At 42.6% G+C, this 15,900-nt stretch overlaps 1 protein-coding gene across 19 annotated transcripts in view; it reads right to left on the bottom strand.

Moving 5' to 3' along the window:
* Positions 1 to 15,900, bottom strand: part of DLG2 (discs large MAGUK scaffold protein 2) — a 1,617,582-nt gene that overhangs the window by 138,227 nt on the left and 1,463,455 nt on the right. For all 19 annotated transcript variants that reach the window (XM_090030660.1, XM_090030651.1, XM_090030653.1 and 16 more), the window contains one exon: positions 5,221 to 5,335. In XM_090030660.1, the coding sequence (XP_089886786.1) occupies positions 5,221 to 5,335 (115 nt within the window). The remainder of the gene's footprint in view (positions 1 to 5,220; positions 5,336 to 15,900) is intronic.

Below are 15,900 nucleotides of genomic sequence, written 5' to 3'. Positions count from 1 at the left end.
TTAGCCACTAAAAGGAAAACTGGTGGAAAAGACAGGCATTCTGTGCTCAAACCAGCGCTGCTGGCTGCTTGCAAACCTCATGAGGTTTTGACAGCTGACCTTTTCCAAATGTAACTCACTGTAGTCCCCTCCCATCTGAATGTCCATCACTACTTTAAAAACCTGGGCTTCCCAGGTGCTTGTACCACAGTGAGATCACATCTCTTTCTAAGGTGTTCGGGAATTGCATGTATTGCCTTATAGCACTCACTGAAATATTCGTTGTTCTGGAAACCAGAATATACAACAGAAAGCTCCTAGATCCTGACTTCCTTTAAGCTCTGTTGAGCTGTATTCATGCAAAAACAGCTGATAAGATACCATGGTGAATGGCACAGATTCATTTTCTGCCTCCCATGGCTGAATAAATAAATTAACAAACATATAATTGTTTTAACACTTGCACCACATTTATACCCCAAACATTTGCCAGACGCTTGGAAATCCCTTGCATCAAATGCCGTATAACACAAGCAATAAGAAATCTCATTCCTTTTTTTGAAATATTTTTGGTAATATTGTGCTGCCTGGAAAAGAGATCTGAAGTACTCTTTACTACAGAGCATTTTTAGAATTGGTACAGCTTCGACAGTAAGAGTGCAACTGATCTCACAATTAATGTGTCCCAATCTTAACATAGAGGTTCATTTCCAAGGCTTACAGAGGGGTTTGCACTTGGCAAGTCATGCAGTATCGGAGGTATGAAGTGGACAGTTTGGATATACAAAACCCAGAAGCCAGTCCACACAGGACAGAGAATAGCTTTTGGATGCAATGATTTTGAGTCAGTACTGCTCTTGAACAGCTTAAAACCACTGAACTGAAGAGGCAAGATGCTGAATCTCCATATATACCTGGAGCTATTATGCGTTCCAGAGTTTTAACCCTGAGTGTGACATCCCTCTTTCTAGACTCTCTAATGTTTGGCTACAGACATTTCTTCTTTCTATTTGACTGCTTTAAGTAAGAATTCAAAGCCTTCCTCATCTAGAAATCAGATGAGTCTATGAAGACAGGTTCTTTCACGTGCACTTTTCGTTTTTTTTCTGTACCTGCAGCAATGAGACATCTGGCCACCCTATAGCTACCTGAAAATTCAATAATACAGATGCGTTCTTAAGAAACAAAGGATGTTTTCATGTTACCAAAAAAAAAATGAATGAATACAGAGAAACACAACAAATATAATCAGAAACATGGCTGAAAGGGAACATTATCTTTGAAGGGCCATGGACAAAGAATGAGGAGGAGGAGGAGGAGGTGTAAACCACAAAAAATAAAAGAAAGAAATCCAGAAGGCAATCACAATTCCTTACATAAACATCTGTCCTTTGCCTACAACTGTGAGCAATGCACTTCTACCATCTTTGACTTCCTATCTTCATACTCTCTTTGCTTCTTGCTGTATTTAATGTTACTGTCTATGGTCAATATTAACATGACTCATGGCTTAACGTGGGGGCTAGATGGTGGCGAGAAATAGCAGTCCACTGCCTTTGAAGGATGGGGAATTTATAAAGGGTAGAAGCAGAGCTGGGAATCAAATAGGAAGATGTAGAGAAACCATACAAACTTTCAGCCATAGCTTGAAATACTATGTTATGGCAGCCTCATAACAAGACATTAAGAGACTACAGCAGGGAAAGCAGCCCTGTGGAGCAACGCGACAGCACAGTCAGGGAGACTTTGGAATGAGAGTGGAGGCCCTGGCATCCAGTGGATCCAAAAAGATCTTGTGGGAATGGATCTACTCCTTCCACCTTAAAGTTTATAAACCCTACTCCCAATGCTAGCACCCATAGGAAACTGGCTAGCTTCAGTTCCCCCAAACGTTTTGTTTATCCCCCACTGCACCCTCCTACTTTCATCCAACTGCCACTGGTGAATGAATTAGATTTATTTGTAATAATTCTCATTTAAATTAAACTGATTTTACTCTATTCTAGTTTTTCCAATATATTTTGTCCGTGAGGCAACTATTTCATCCTTTTGCATAGTCCTTAAATCAATTATATTAATCCCAATTAAACTCTATGGCTACAACATTTCAAGCTAAAAAATAAATATGCTTCTTATTCAGCGCAGAACAGCACAACCACGACATCTTCAAGCATGAAAAAAAATGAAGAAAAATGGCATCATTAGCTTTCTATCACAGCCAGGGAGTTGCTGTGTTCACTTCTTTAGGATAATTAGGAGCTAGTCCTTTCACATGCTACACAGATGCTTACCAAAATAACCCACTGTAATGCAGTTGGCCTGAATTGTATAAACATTATAATAATATTCTTTCAAACTACAGATTTCTCATATAGGTCCCTAGACGATAAGGCGATTTTATCCTTAATGTACTCAGTAAATTAGATTCTAGGAGAACACGCACATTTCCCAAGTCACTCTTTTTCCCCCCACAGTACCTGGTAGATATAGGCTACCTTTATAATTACTGTATGTTATTTGAACTAACAGTGCCCAGGACAAAGGAACTCTGGTCTCTGATTGGGTTCTTTAGGCGTCACCACATCACATATGATAATACAGCCTGTCTCAAATAGCAAAGATGAGAACAGTTATCTCTGTGGCGTTGACTGCGTGAGTTTATAAAACTAGGATTTAATTGAGGCTATTGCATTCTGGAAGAAAAGAACAGATTTAGCTATGTGGTTTGAGGGTGATAAATAGATATGGGGCTGAAAGGCATTAGACGAGGACGAAATTATTGCTCAGGCACCATGATACCTGCTGCGTGACATTAACTAGTTTAGGTTTAATGCAACCCTATCTTAGAACATGTTGAACTCTTTGTTTCTAATTGCAAACAAACCAGCAAAGCAACCAGCCATAATGACAGCAGAGATTTTGGATGCTACTTCTGCTTCATAAGAAGTTAGAGGTTAATTTTCCCCAAAGTCCCTGAGGGTTCATGTAGACTGTGTCCCTTCTCCCCCAACACAGAATCACAGCGCCGGAACAGAGCTCAGAGGTCATCTGGTCCAACTCCCTGCAAGAAGCAGGGGACTCTACTCCTCAATCTTCCCTGACCCATGCTTATCCAACCTCTTCTTAAAAACCTCCAGTGAAGGAGCCTCCACAGCTTCCCTGGGCAGTCTATTCCACTGCTTCACTGTTTTAGCAGTAAGGAAGATCTTAGTGAGTGCGTCTACATGAGATGTTTACTGTGGAGTTGCCTAATTAGCTCCTGCTGTAAAGTATCACCATCTACATGTGTGGAGCTATTAGACTGGAGTAAACTAATTAACTCCACCATAGGTTAGTACTGCCCAATGCAAACCTATGGCAGAGGTACTTACTCTGGTGCAATGCACATGTAGATGGTGACTGGGGCACAAGGGTGCTACAGCATAGGGGTGTAGCACCCTCTTGCCCCAGCCAGCCCCCCAGCAGCATGTTGAGGTCAGGCGGGGGGAGCAGCTCCAGACTTGCAGCTGCAGTCCCGGGCCCATGTGCAAATGCTGCTCCCAGAAGCAATAAACTTCGGTGCAAACTGCACCAGAGTTTATTTAGCCATGTTACTTTCATGTGTAGATGTGCCTAGTGATAGCTAATGTAAATCTACATTACTGCAGTTTGAAGCCAATGATTTACATTGTACCCTCTGCAGTAAGGAAGATCAACCATTCTCTCTCTTCAGGTATTTGAAGGCTGCTATCATGACCGCCCCCAACTTAATTACCATAATTGCCATATCTAGGGAAAGACCTGCAGGGATGTCTAAAGAAGGTAAGCATTTCCTAAGCTTCCAAAGTGAGACCAATCCTTTTGGTAAGATAGATTTGTCTATTTATTTTTTTAAAGTCACTTCCATGTTCCAATACTCTGCTGTATTCCAACAGTAAAGATTAAACAGCATTTTGGTTTAAGAAGTAACTGATCTGGTAATGGTATTCACAGACTCCCAAAGGGAAGCCCTGCAGGTACCAAACCTTGTTGGAGAATCATAGCTGATGTGCGGAGTGCTAAAGGCCAAGACCTGCAAGGGTGGAAGAATTATTTGATTCTACTGTGGACAAAAACCTGACAACTTTGAAGTACGCCAAGAGAACAGAGTGGAGTCACAAGGGCAGCTGGACTAATATTTATGGCATGACAGGTCAGCTTTTAGGGAATAAGAGAGTGGATCAGCCCCTATCCCCATTCAGGCCTTGATCTCTCTGCAGCAGTGCCAAGCTTGAAAGAGGCCACCAGGCGCTTACCTTGGAGTGTTTTTTTTCCTCCTTCAATTCTTTCGGATACCATCTCCCCTCATGCTGAGGGCATAATGACAAAATGTAGGATTTAGCCTTAATTGGATCTCTGCAATGGTATCACCTGAATTAGCTCCCCCATGAATAATTATTACTTCCTGGAGATTGACAAATTACTTCCCTCTATTTCATGATTGTCAAGATTTTTTTTAATTTTACGAGCACAAGGAAATAAATTAAAAATGAAAAGCCTAAAAAGCAAAGGTGCTATTGAAATATCTGACACTGAATCCGATATATTATTCACTCAGAGCAGTATACCTTTCAGTGCCAACAGGAACCGACTAACAGCAAAAACTTTGTCAGGTGCCAAGTCAATCAATCCTTTGGTTGACAATGGCTACCAAGGTAGAACTACCATGGCAAAAATAGACCAATAATCACTATTACTACCTAGCTAAGAATGCACACATCTTATTTTTTTGCATTTCCCCATGTGACATTAGCCCACACTGACTGGCTCGTTTGCTTCATCCACCCGCTTCATCTTTCCCATTTAGAGTATAAGCTCTTTGTGACAGGAGCTGCCACTAATACAATTTGGTCAGTAATTAGCACACTGAGATTCAACCTAATTGTGACCTTTAAGTACTATCACAATATATAGATTCAATATTAAGTCAATAGAAATGCTCACCCTACTTTTTTCAGTTTGGGTGGACTATCAAATGGCAAGATATTTTCATCTTAAAAAATCACCACAATTCTTGCTTAACATGGAAGTCTAAGGCTCTCCAAAAACAGGATTAGTAACATGCATTTATCAAGCATTCATACTGAAACCACTGCATTATATGCTTATAAGCATAAAAGCTCACTTCAGGAAACACCTTTCAGTTAAATTCCTCAGTTCCCCAAAACAACATGGTAGAAAAACTGATGATATATATGACCAGGAAAATCACTCCAAACCTACCTGACATAGAGTGACCGCTTCTGATTAGTCCTCAGGGAGCCGGACCCAGAACTCATGCTGTGGTTCATCATCTGCTCACGCAGGTCATGGATTTTTGCCTCAAATCGAGCGTACTCTGAGGTCAAACATAAAAATAGGTATGTTAGTTGCCTTGGCCCAGGACATCATTAGAATTGCTAAAGATGAATCCATATTAAAGAATCCACGACATGATCTGAAAATCTTTACTGGACAATCCAAGTGTCTCACCATCTTTCATTGCATCCGCACTCCCAAATATTATAGTCCCATTTTACAAACGAGAAACTTAGGCACAAAGAAGCTACCATGATTTGGCAAAGACCTCGCCAGAAGTCTGTGACAGAAAAGGGAATACCCTACCTTTTAGACTATTGTCTCTGTCAAAGGCAGAATCTCAACAGGATGGATGCATGTGTGAAGGAATATGCCGCACCAACCTTTTCCTTGCAATGCACCTCTTGATTATGTAGTTACTATTATTCCCATTGTACAGATACACGGCCAAATTTTGTGAACTGAGATGCCTCAAGTAAATATTTATTGATGTGCCTAAATACATGGTCTGACTGTCGCCACTGGTGCTGAGGGCTTACAAACTTCTACAGACACCAGGTTCTCAGCACCTTTGAAAACTGGAATGACTGCCTACATCACACGTTTTAGTCAACGTTTACACCATGCAGCAAACCAGTAGGAGAATGCAGATCAATGGACCAAACTTTTTCGGCCTCTGCCTCCAGATCTCATGTTTCTCAGTTAAAACAAGCTCGTCTTTCTCACCCATTTACTAGCCACTGGCGTATTCTACTGCCTTTTTTGTGTGCAAGCAACTCGAGCACTTATGTCAGTCAGGCTGTGCTGTTCTGTCCAGATAGTAACTTAGCAGAACCTCTTCTCATATGAATCCCATTTTCTTCTAGCAGATTACTTGGCATTATTTTTGATTTACCACTTGCTGCTCATATTGGCTCTGCTCCCAGAATGTGTAGATTGTGTAGCAACAACTTGTTGGTTTTATTCAATGCCCTTTAACTCTTCATAAAGGCTGGTAACATTTGATCTTTCCAAGTGCTAAGATTTGGGCTATGCTCCAGACAGAACTACCACAAGGCCTAATGGTATTCATTGATTTTTTGGTGTGGCTTTTCCCCACTATTTTCCAACTTCATCCAAGTTTTGGAACCCTTTTCAGATTTCCTTATAGTGCTCATTGTCCCCTGCTGTCCTCTTGAAATGCCTGATAGCTGCTTTATTTGGTAGATGGCAATGGCTGCTTTCCAATCAAATGGAAAACTACTGCTGTTTTATAAGGTTCTTCTTTCTTCCCCTATACTCACAACTCCCACTAGCATCAGTGAATATTATGCATGTGTCAGTAGAAGGGAAAAGACATCCTCCTCTTCCACATAGGATACATTCTAGGTTTATGGTCTTGTTAAAATAAACAGTCCGTGTCTAACTGGTCCCTTTTTCCTTGAGTAGTATTTACAAAGGCACGCTATGACTTAAGAAGTTAAATCCCATTTTCAAAAGAGAGCCTAACTCTTTTTTGAAAACCAAAGGACTTAGCCTCTTGAATGCCCGTGTTGCTTCTGAAAACAAGACAGATTCCTAACTCGCCTGAGTCCTGCTGATACTTTTCAGCCTGAGTCCTAATCTAGGATTTCAGCATTTGTGCATGATTCCAATTTGTCTGCTAAACCCATTAGTAAATGATCTTATTTTCTTCAAGGCCCAACTGAAAATATTCCTTTAACATGTTATTACCACTTCTATTGCATATGTTTGCTATGACTGGTTATGCACTCCTTGCTACACTAAAAACCTGATTGATCCTCAGGACTAGCATGTTTAAAACATGGTTAAAAACACAGAAACCTGCACATCTACTCCTTATTCTATATCTTTTCTGCACATTAGGGAGAGCTATATAGCTTCAAGGATTGTTAGCTGGCACCACATGCACCAATGGTGATGTTAAACTCCATTGCAAAGTGCATTTCAGTATGCTTGGGTGCTTTGGAGATAAGAAATGGCTTTTACATCAGGGGAACTACAGTGAGAGCTTTCCTCTTTAATAAGTAACACAGTCCCATGTAGACGCTGTATCGGAGGTGTGGGAGTAACTCCCAGATATAGACTCCAATCTGGAGAGTGAGAAAAAAGGATCCAAAATAATCTGACTCTCTCTAGCACAGCGTCAAATTATCTGCAGTCTGCACACCAACACAGTTGATACCGAGATAGATAGGGAATGGGCAGAGGATGATTTTAGAGTCAATTTCTGTAGGGTTTCAACTTTGCAGGATTTTTTGTCAAATTCTGGTGCTTTCGACCGTTTACCTGACTGCAAATTTATTCTGAATCTGTTTATGACTTTTCTGCCTGGAAGACACTTGTGAGATTTCATGTAGCATCTAAAGCTGCATAAAGCATGGACTAGAATTTCTGGAGATCAAACTACTTTTTATCGCTGAATTTAAAACAAAAATACAATGTAACTGAGACAATGGAAAAGAAGAATTTCAGCAGCCGTGTGTTTTTTTTATTTAAAATAAAATAGGATTAAAATCATAGATACCTCTGAAACAAATCAAATACATGGGATCATCTATTTAGGCAATATACGCTATTGAGTTGGTTTGGGGTATGAACACAAACAACCTGGTGGCAATGGGGTGGGGCTACTCGTCGCAGGGTAGCTCAAGTAAAATACCACAATGTTACAATCTCCAGAGTAAGGTGAGCATAGGATGCCCCCAAAAACTTGCTCCCACTGCCTTGTGGGTACTCCTTGATTGGAGAAAGGCTAAGGGACATGACCGTGACAGAAACAGACCCTTGCTGAAGCATTAGGCAGTCAGCAGCAGTTCTTATCTGTTGTTTTCTGGAAGAAGCTACAACCATCGAGGCACTGAGCATCTGGACTCAGACTGACCTTTGGATTCTGTCTCAGTGGTCTAAAGAGGGGATGATAGGCTTTGGGCAGCCTCTGCTCCTCCTTACTCTTGCCTAGGCATGTGTCAAAGGTCTTGATGTGATGGTCTTAGGTATCTGTACAAGTGGATTCATTAGACACACGACTAGACCTCTTACACATACACCATGATCTAGAAGATTGACGGTTGCCTACTACGTCACTCTATTGACGCCTGAGCACTCAAATGCCTAAATTTGTCCTGACAAACTGTTAGACTCACAGTGTTGAGTGTACAAATGAGCCAAAAACATGACATAATTGGCTCAATTTTAGTGGTCCTAAAAGCCTGCAGTATTGTGTCAATTGATTCCTATGTGTGATGCCTAGATACCACAGTGACGGGCACATTACAAATGTGAAGAGGAGCAGAGATGTTCTGCATTCTGATCTACTAGCTCTGACCCCTACACCCATCAGCAGTGCTATGGATATCAACGGCACAAACTCTTTTCGTTAGGGCTCAGCTGTGCATGGCGTTATTCAGGAGCAGTACTCTCAAGTAGCTGCCCCTGCATACCTCCACCTTCACGTGCAGAGCAACAGTCCTCATTAAGATCAAGTTTAGGATGGCAATGCTGAAAGCTAAAAAAAACAACCTGTGCCTTGTTCAAATCCAGCAATGAATCAAACAGTCAATTTTAAGGGAGGCGACAAAATTGAAACGTCAAAGTTGTGACAAACCGATAAAAAAAAAAATCATGTAAAGGCTGATTCACTGTTTTCATGTTCCTTAAGGAAAGAGGAAAACAAAATCTTGTCACTGCTGGAAATTTGCCGGATTTTTATCTTCCAACACCCCAGGGAAAATGGGCGTGTGCCTCTTACTGCTGGATTCATTTAGCCCATCCCTGGGTTCTGGCTGACATGCTATGCATTCAGGAAGCCACACAAAATGATTTCATGATGCCTTCTGACCCTATGGCTGTGTCTACACCAGTGGTACTCAACATTTTTCCCCAGACTGGATGGGCAATGCCCAGTTCATCCGCAGGCTAGATGCAACTGGCAGCCCTGATTTGGCTCCTGGGGCAGATGTGGTGTGGCCCCATCCAGCTCCCCAGAGGGAGTGGGTCTGATGTAGCTGTGTGGGAAGAAGGGGGCATGGCCCAGCCCTCATGTGGCTGTGTGGGGAGAAGGGGGGTGGTCTGGTCCTGATTCAGCCGTACAGGGAGAAGAGGGTGTGGCCCATCCCCAACATGGCCACGCGGGAAGGGGGCATGGCCCAATACTGATTCAGTCATGCAGTAGGCATGCCCCAGCCCTGGTTCAGTGACTTGTGGGGAAGGGAGCCTGGGGGGATGGGAGGGGGCATGACCTAGCTTCAACCCACTGTGCAGGGCTTGCGAATTTGGCAGCGGAGGACGGTGGAAGTATTAATGGCCAAGGATCCCCTGCTGCCATATTTTCTGACCTATGGGGAGCCCCGGGGGCCAGATGCCATGGCTTCACAGGCCACATTTGGCCTGCGAGCTAAAGGTCTACGCTAGGGGTGGCCAACCTGCAGCTCCAGAGCCTTATGCGGCTATTCAGAAGCCTCCTTGAAACTTTGCACAAGCACATGGTGACCATTTGGAAGCTGGTCACTGTGTGCTTGTGCAAAGTTTCAAGATGCATATTAACTTCTGAAGAGCCGCACGTGGCTCCGGAGCTGCAGGTTGGTCACCCCCGGTCTACACTGTCACAGGATCCTCCTGGGGAGTGCCTCAGTAAAGGCCACCAAGCCTGCCCTGCCTATGCTCCCTCTCAAAATGCCCTGCCTCCTGCCTAACATGGCTAATTACCTCTCCTAAAATGGAGGTAATGCAACTGCCTCACTGTGGCACTACGTGTGTGCCAACAACCTGGCATGAGCGTAGGCAGGCAGCCCGCACAAAGCTGGCATGGGGCTCTCCCTCACATGGTCTTTCCATGGTGTAGGTATTCCCTATGAATCTGGGAATGCTGCCACTGATAACAGACCATGCTGAGAAGAAAGGAGACAACTCCTGTTGATGCACACCTCTCTGAGGAATCACTTTAGCTGCCGTCTAAACTGTCCACAAACCTCAATCCAAACTGAGGCCAAATCCTACCCTTCTTCTTTATCTCAGATATTGGTTCCAGTGGTCCATTGTTCCACAAAGGATTTGCCCACCTAAGTATGCAGGTCCTACAGTGATTCTGTTCCTCCTACCTCATTCCTTGGTACTTGAGAAATCTTGAACAGACCAGCCAGCAATGAAACCTTGGACATGTGCAGCAGCTAGCTTTCAAATGTGAGTTTTACTGCTTTGACTTTACCTAGAACTTTACATATTCAAAACACTGTGGAGAGGTTATCTAAATGAGCCTCAGGTGAAGCCCTTGAAAGGATTTAGTGCTAAATTGATACCAGAAAAGCTCCTTAGGATATACCTAAATGGGTGTAAGAGAATACCATTGAAAGATACATGTGCTAAATCTGCGCATCTCCACTCAAGAACTAGAAGCAATGTAGCTGTCTCAGCACAGTGTGGCAGCAAGCCTTATTATCCCAGGGTACACAGCTCTTAGTTGTGGACTGGATGCATTCAGAGCTAGTTTGGAATATCTGCACAGTGATATCTGGTGACTAAAATTCTCCTACTATAATAACTTCAGGGTAGTGCCTACAAGAATCTAGGCCAGTGTACCTTATATCTGTTTTGTATGCTGATATAAATTGCACCAGGATCTGAAGCACATGAATGTGTAGCTTACTCCAGGTAGCTGCTCACAGCAGATGGCTAGCCATTGGAAGGGGCACATGTAATAGCCCACTTGCCTTGAGCAAACTGCTATCCTGGGATAAGCTGCCATCACAAAGCACACATGCTGTGACATATGGTATAATTTAGACTAATGTAGTGTTACCCCTGACTTTTCCTCAGGGTAATTCTACATTGGGCTCATGTAACATACTGTGATGGTATTATGCCCCTTCTATACCACAGTGTAAAATTTGATAACACCAGTGTAAAAGTGTCATGGATTCGTATCCCATATCCAGGAAAGGTGCAAGTTCAGGAACAACCTTTTATTTGGGGTTTCTTACTGGCTACCTTAAGGTTTCCTCCTTACCCAGCTCATTGTCCCAGCAGTTGTGAAGTCCACACATTGTTCAAGGATCTTATGTAGCTAGCTCAAGTTTACAAATTTCACTTTGGAAGCTAAAAATTGTAGGTGCCTCAAAGTCAGAAGAGGTGATACTCAGCAAAGGGGCTTTCCCTTGTGGATCTGGGCCCAAGTAATCTGGCACAAGCCAACCAACAAGAGTACTCAACCCCCAAACCTTCTATTTATAAGCACTGCCTTTCCAATGTTGATGATTTTGCTGTCACTGTCCCTAACACATGGGTGATAGATATTTTCAGGTTTGCCCCATGTATTTTGCATTCTCTTACGTCAATAAATACAGACAGCACTTTGAATCATCAGGCCGGAGGGCTAGCACGTGGCACATGCAACCTGTGATGGTAGATGGGAGAGGCAGCAAGAAGAACAGCAGAAGATAGGGGAAAGCACAAAATACAGAACAAGAAGGGGATCAGAGTAGCACTTGGGGAGAGTGCGGGGCTTAGCTTGTAGCACACTGGCCAAAAAAGGTGGCTCCCACTGCATAAAGCCAAACTCTCTGGCCCGCCAGTTTGGATGTTCAAATTTGTTGAGGTTGCTATTACTGGTAGCAAGCATCCTGCAAGCTTTTCAAAACTAGGCTAAATACAATGAGGAGTCTAACAATGGCCAACTCAAAGCATCCATATCTGAAACCTGTTACAGGTCATCTGTTGGATTTCTAGCTGGAGTCCACTATACAGAATAAAGGCAGGAAAAATTTAATTTGAAATACCGAAGCTGTTGTATAGGTATGAATTTAGGGAGTAACACCTGGCAACAAACATGCCAGTATTATGAAGCCCTGCAAACAGGAGAGAGTTACAGAGTTTTCATACAATTAAAACATAATAATTTTCACCCTTCATCTTATATGACAGATTGCAGAGTAGACCAAATATAGTCATAAGGGGAAAAAAAATCTAAAAATCAACTCCTGAAATTAGATTATGATGGAAATACTGACACATAATATATCAGTGAAAATGACACCACTGAACGGCATGAATGCTGGCAGACCTAGTCTATATTAGTTTGAATTTATCTCGTGTTGACATCATTACGGAGATCCTAATTCTTTCCATCAGCAGGTATCAAAATTTGCTCTCCAGCATAATACAGGATCATCATGGGTTGCTTCTACATGATAAACACTTTCATAAGTGCTGCTATTACACTTTTAAAATATTGTATCTGCAACTCACCTCAGTGAATGGTGAGGAAGAGATTGCTAATAGCATAGGCTGGATAGTGGGGAAGGCTTATGTATTTTGGGGGCTCCAAAAGAAGAGGGAAAAAACCTGTGTAAAATCCCAATAGTCCACTTCTCAACCATTAAAATGTACTGGTTCAAAAAAGGCACTAAAAGCATTAGGCAATGCCAACGGTTCAGGTCAATACAAGCTGGCTATTGATGGTAGCTACTGATGGAAATCCTTCTCCAGTGTCAGTCTGCCACAGCTTTTATGGAGCTAGGCAAATGATACCAGCTGAAGGTGTCTCCCAACATGTTTTGTGGGGATGCAAATGAGATACTTCAAGAGTCTTTCCTGCCCAGGGCAGGGGGTCAGTCTCGATGACATACTGAGGTCCCTTCTGACCCTAACATCTATGGATCTATGAAAGAGTCAAGGGTTGATCTGAATGCTGTTGACCACTGAGAGGGCAAAAAGCACTGCACTAGTATAATGATAATAATGAATTACCATTATGTAGTTTTCCCATTTTCTCCCCTTGCTCTTTGCAGGTATGTTTGCTGAACAGCTTGACTTATTCTATATTTTACTGAGTTATTCTATATACTGCAATGAGATTTTTTTTTAAATGAATGCTGTTACTTCTAATAAGTGTAAGAAAACTCTCCTCCCTTCCAGAGTCTTCTGCCCACCCCTTACTACCTGCCTTCCCTTGCCCACTTGGGAAGGCTACTCTAGTGGTTACCATACTCCCTGGGACTCTGGAGGCCAGGGTCCAGATAAGTCACTTAGGGCCAGATCCAAATGGACCATGTAGGCACCTCCATATGTATCACAACATCTAAAAGGTAGGAACCTGGCCCCAGAAGGGTGATCCAAATCAACAGGATTAGATACCTGTGAGCAGGTGAACAGGAAGATGTAGGCACCTACTAACACCAAGGCACAGTCCTTGGGGCTGAGCAGGAAGGCACCTACAACCAGTCAAGAGGAAATGATAGGCACATGGGGGCATCCGACTTTCCCCACAGCTTAAGTGCCATCGTCATCTTGGAAGCTAGACTGCCTACAGGGGAGGTGCCGATGGGGACCAGCACGTCCAGGATGTCCAACTCACAGTAGCAGTTCTTTTTAACACAGAGCACCTTATGCACTACATGGGGTGGGGTTGGTGCCCACCTTTGACTCAATAGCCCATGTTTACTTGCCCAGGAAGTGGGAGAACTGGGCTCTTGGACCTCCTCAGCCTGAAGAGACTCAAACTCACATCTCCCACCTCTCAGGAGAAGGATGTAAGTACCATATTATACAATAGACGAAGGGGCGCTCCTCCAGTCTTCGTCCTGCAGTTTGGCCCCTCAAGAGCACAAGCTTCATGGTGTCCAAAGAAGAACTAATATAAAGCGGTGTGACCGTAGCGCAGCAAGGAGGACATGCTGCTGGGAAAAGAAACTCCTGGCTTTGGTCCCTGCTGCCAGGGTTACTTCTGTATTTTAACCAATGGCTGTTTAATATAAACTGCATAAACAGTCCCGGCTGCAGAAAGCAGAAGTCAGGACCCTTTACTCACACAAGAGGAATGCCCTTAGCACTGAGCTATAGAGTCATGCTCTTTCTTGCTTTCTCCCAGAAATCTGTGTATTTACACTATATATCCTCTTCACTGTAATACAACTAAACAATAATAGAGAGCATATTTATTGTATCTTCTGATATGCAAAACCTTTCTATGATCCAGGGTTGTAAAATATATATCAAATTGTAAAGATCTTCACTGATCATTAATCTTTGATGAATGAATTCTCTAATGAGCCTGCTGGCTCAAATAAAAAACATTTACAGAGGGGAAATAATCCCACATTTTCCCACTGTTGGGTTCTTACACTTTCCTGGAATATCTGGTGGTAGAAACAAACCAAACTAAACCAAACAAACCTTTGGAAAAGACAGACTTCAGGTCTGATCGAGAAGGCCAACCTCTCTTTCCAAATCATTCTGAAACGTCGATCAGACTTCACAGCATCTAAATCCAAAATCTATGTATTCACAACTTCTTGTGCTTCCAACAGAATAATGCTTACATCTACTAAGGCAACTTATTATTTACTGTATTTGTATTACAGTATCATTTAAGGGCCTCAGTCAAGGCTGGAGCGCTATTGTATAAGGCACTAAACAAAATATATTGTCCAAATTTATGCTGCTACTTCTTATTGCTCACATGGCTCTCTTTTTTACTGATATTCCCCAGGTTTCCAGATGCAAAGGAAATGAAAAACACTGATCTTGATATTGCTGGAGGGAAGATGCCTCTACATGTTATTAGCTCTTCAGATTTTGAATGTATGTATCCATTAGTACTGTGAAGACATACACGTTTCAGGTATCGTGAGACAATAATTCTCCCCTTTTCAAAGTTGTGAAACATTTCTAGAGCTCTCTGCTTTGTCTTGCCTTTGAAACTTCAGCCAGCTAAATCCATTGGTGTCTTTGCTTTTTAACACATTCTCCTCCTTAAAACGACTGTCTTGCGTTATCCTCATACAGATATTTACAGCTTTCCCTGTCTTATAATTAAACTTCCACCCTAGTGCATTTGCTCTAAAGCTGGGCCTCAGTGCCCAAATGTCACTGCCAACTTTACTTTCATTTTCTTTGTTACTGAAGGTAATACTCCCTCCATCTGTCACTCCAGGAGATTGAGGCTTTATATCAGGTTGGCTGTGAATATAAATACACCTAAAAATATGTTTCTCTCACAATATATTCAGGAAACTAACACTGTGTCCCGTTCATAGTTTCAGTGAATATCTGTCAAATCTGAAGTGATTTCTGGACGATATAGTACAGTAGAAACTCTGCACTCGATAAAGACATGCACTAAAATGAATCAAGTCATCAGTACTAAGGTCTTTAAGTTCCTTTGAGGTATTATTCACCCTATTTCCTATCCTTCCCAATTGTGGCTTACCCTGTACCTGAATAGGTAGGAATGTCCTCCAAATCTTGCCTGTTTCTTCAACTGACTGAGGACCCATCTGAAGAATGAATGAGAACCTGAAAAGAGGTATTAGGAACTATTTTCCCCTCACCAGATTTTCTTCTATTCTTGGATATTTTAGCAGTCTTCACTTGGACTTGTGTACATTAAAACAAAATACAACTCCTTGTGGAGGCCATCCAGGGTTCCTGTTAAGCACTTGTCTCAGACCGTCTGCCAGGTACACACGCCCAACAGGAGTTGAGGCCAGTCCTGAAAGGAGGAGTCGGGCACATATGGTGTCTCGCAGGAGCACAGTTTGAAATACTGAAAAGAACTGGGCACATGTACTTCCCCTCCCTGGGCGGCTGATTTGCCCAGCCAGCATTTAC

Source organism: Crocodylus siamensis, chromosome 1, assembly GCF_052110815.1.
Source record: "Crocodylus siamensis isolate JL-2025a chromosome 1, ASM5211081v1, whole genome shotgun sequence".
Lineage (NCBI taxonomy): Eukaryota > Metazoa > Chordata > Crocodylia > Crocodylidae > Crocodylus > Crocodylus siamensis.
This window is presented reverse-complemented; position numbering and strand designations above follow the sequence as displayed.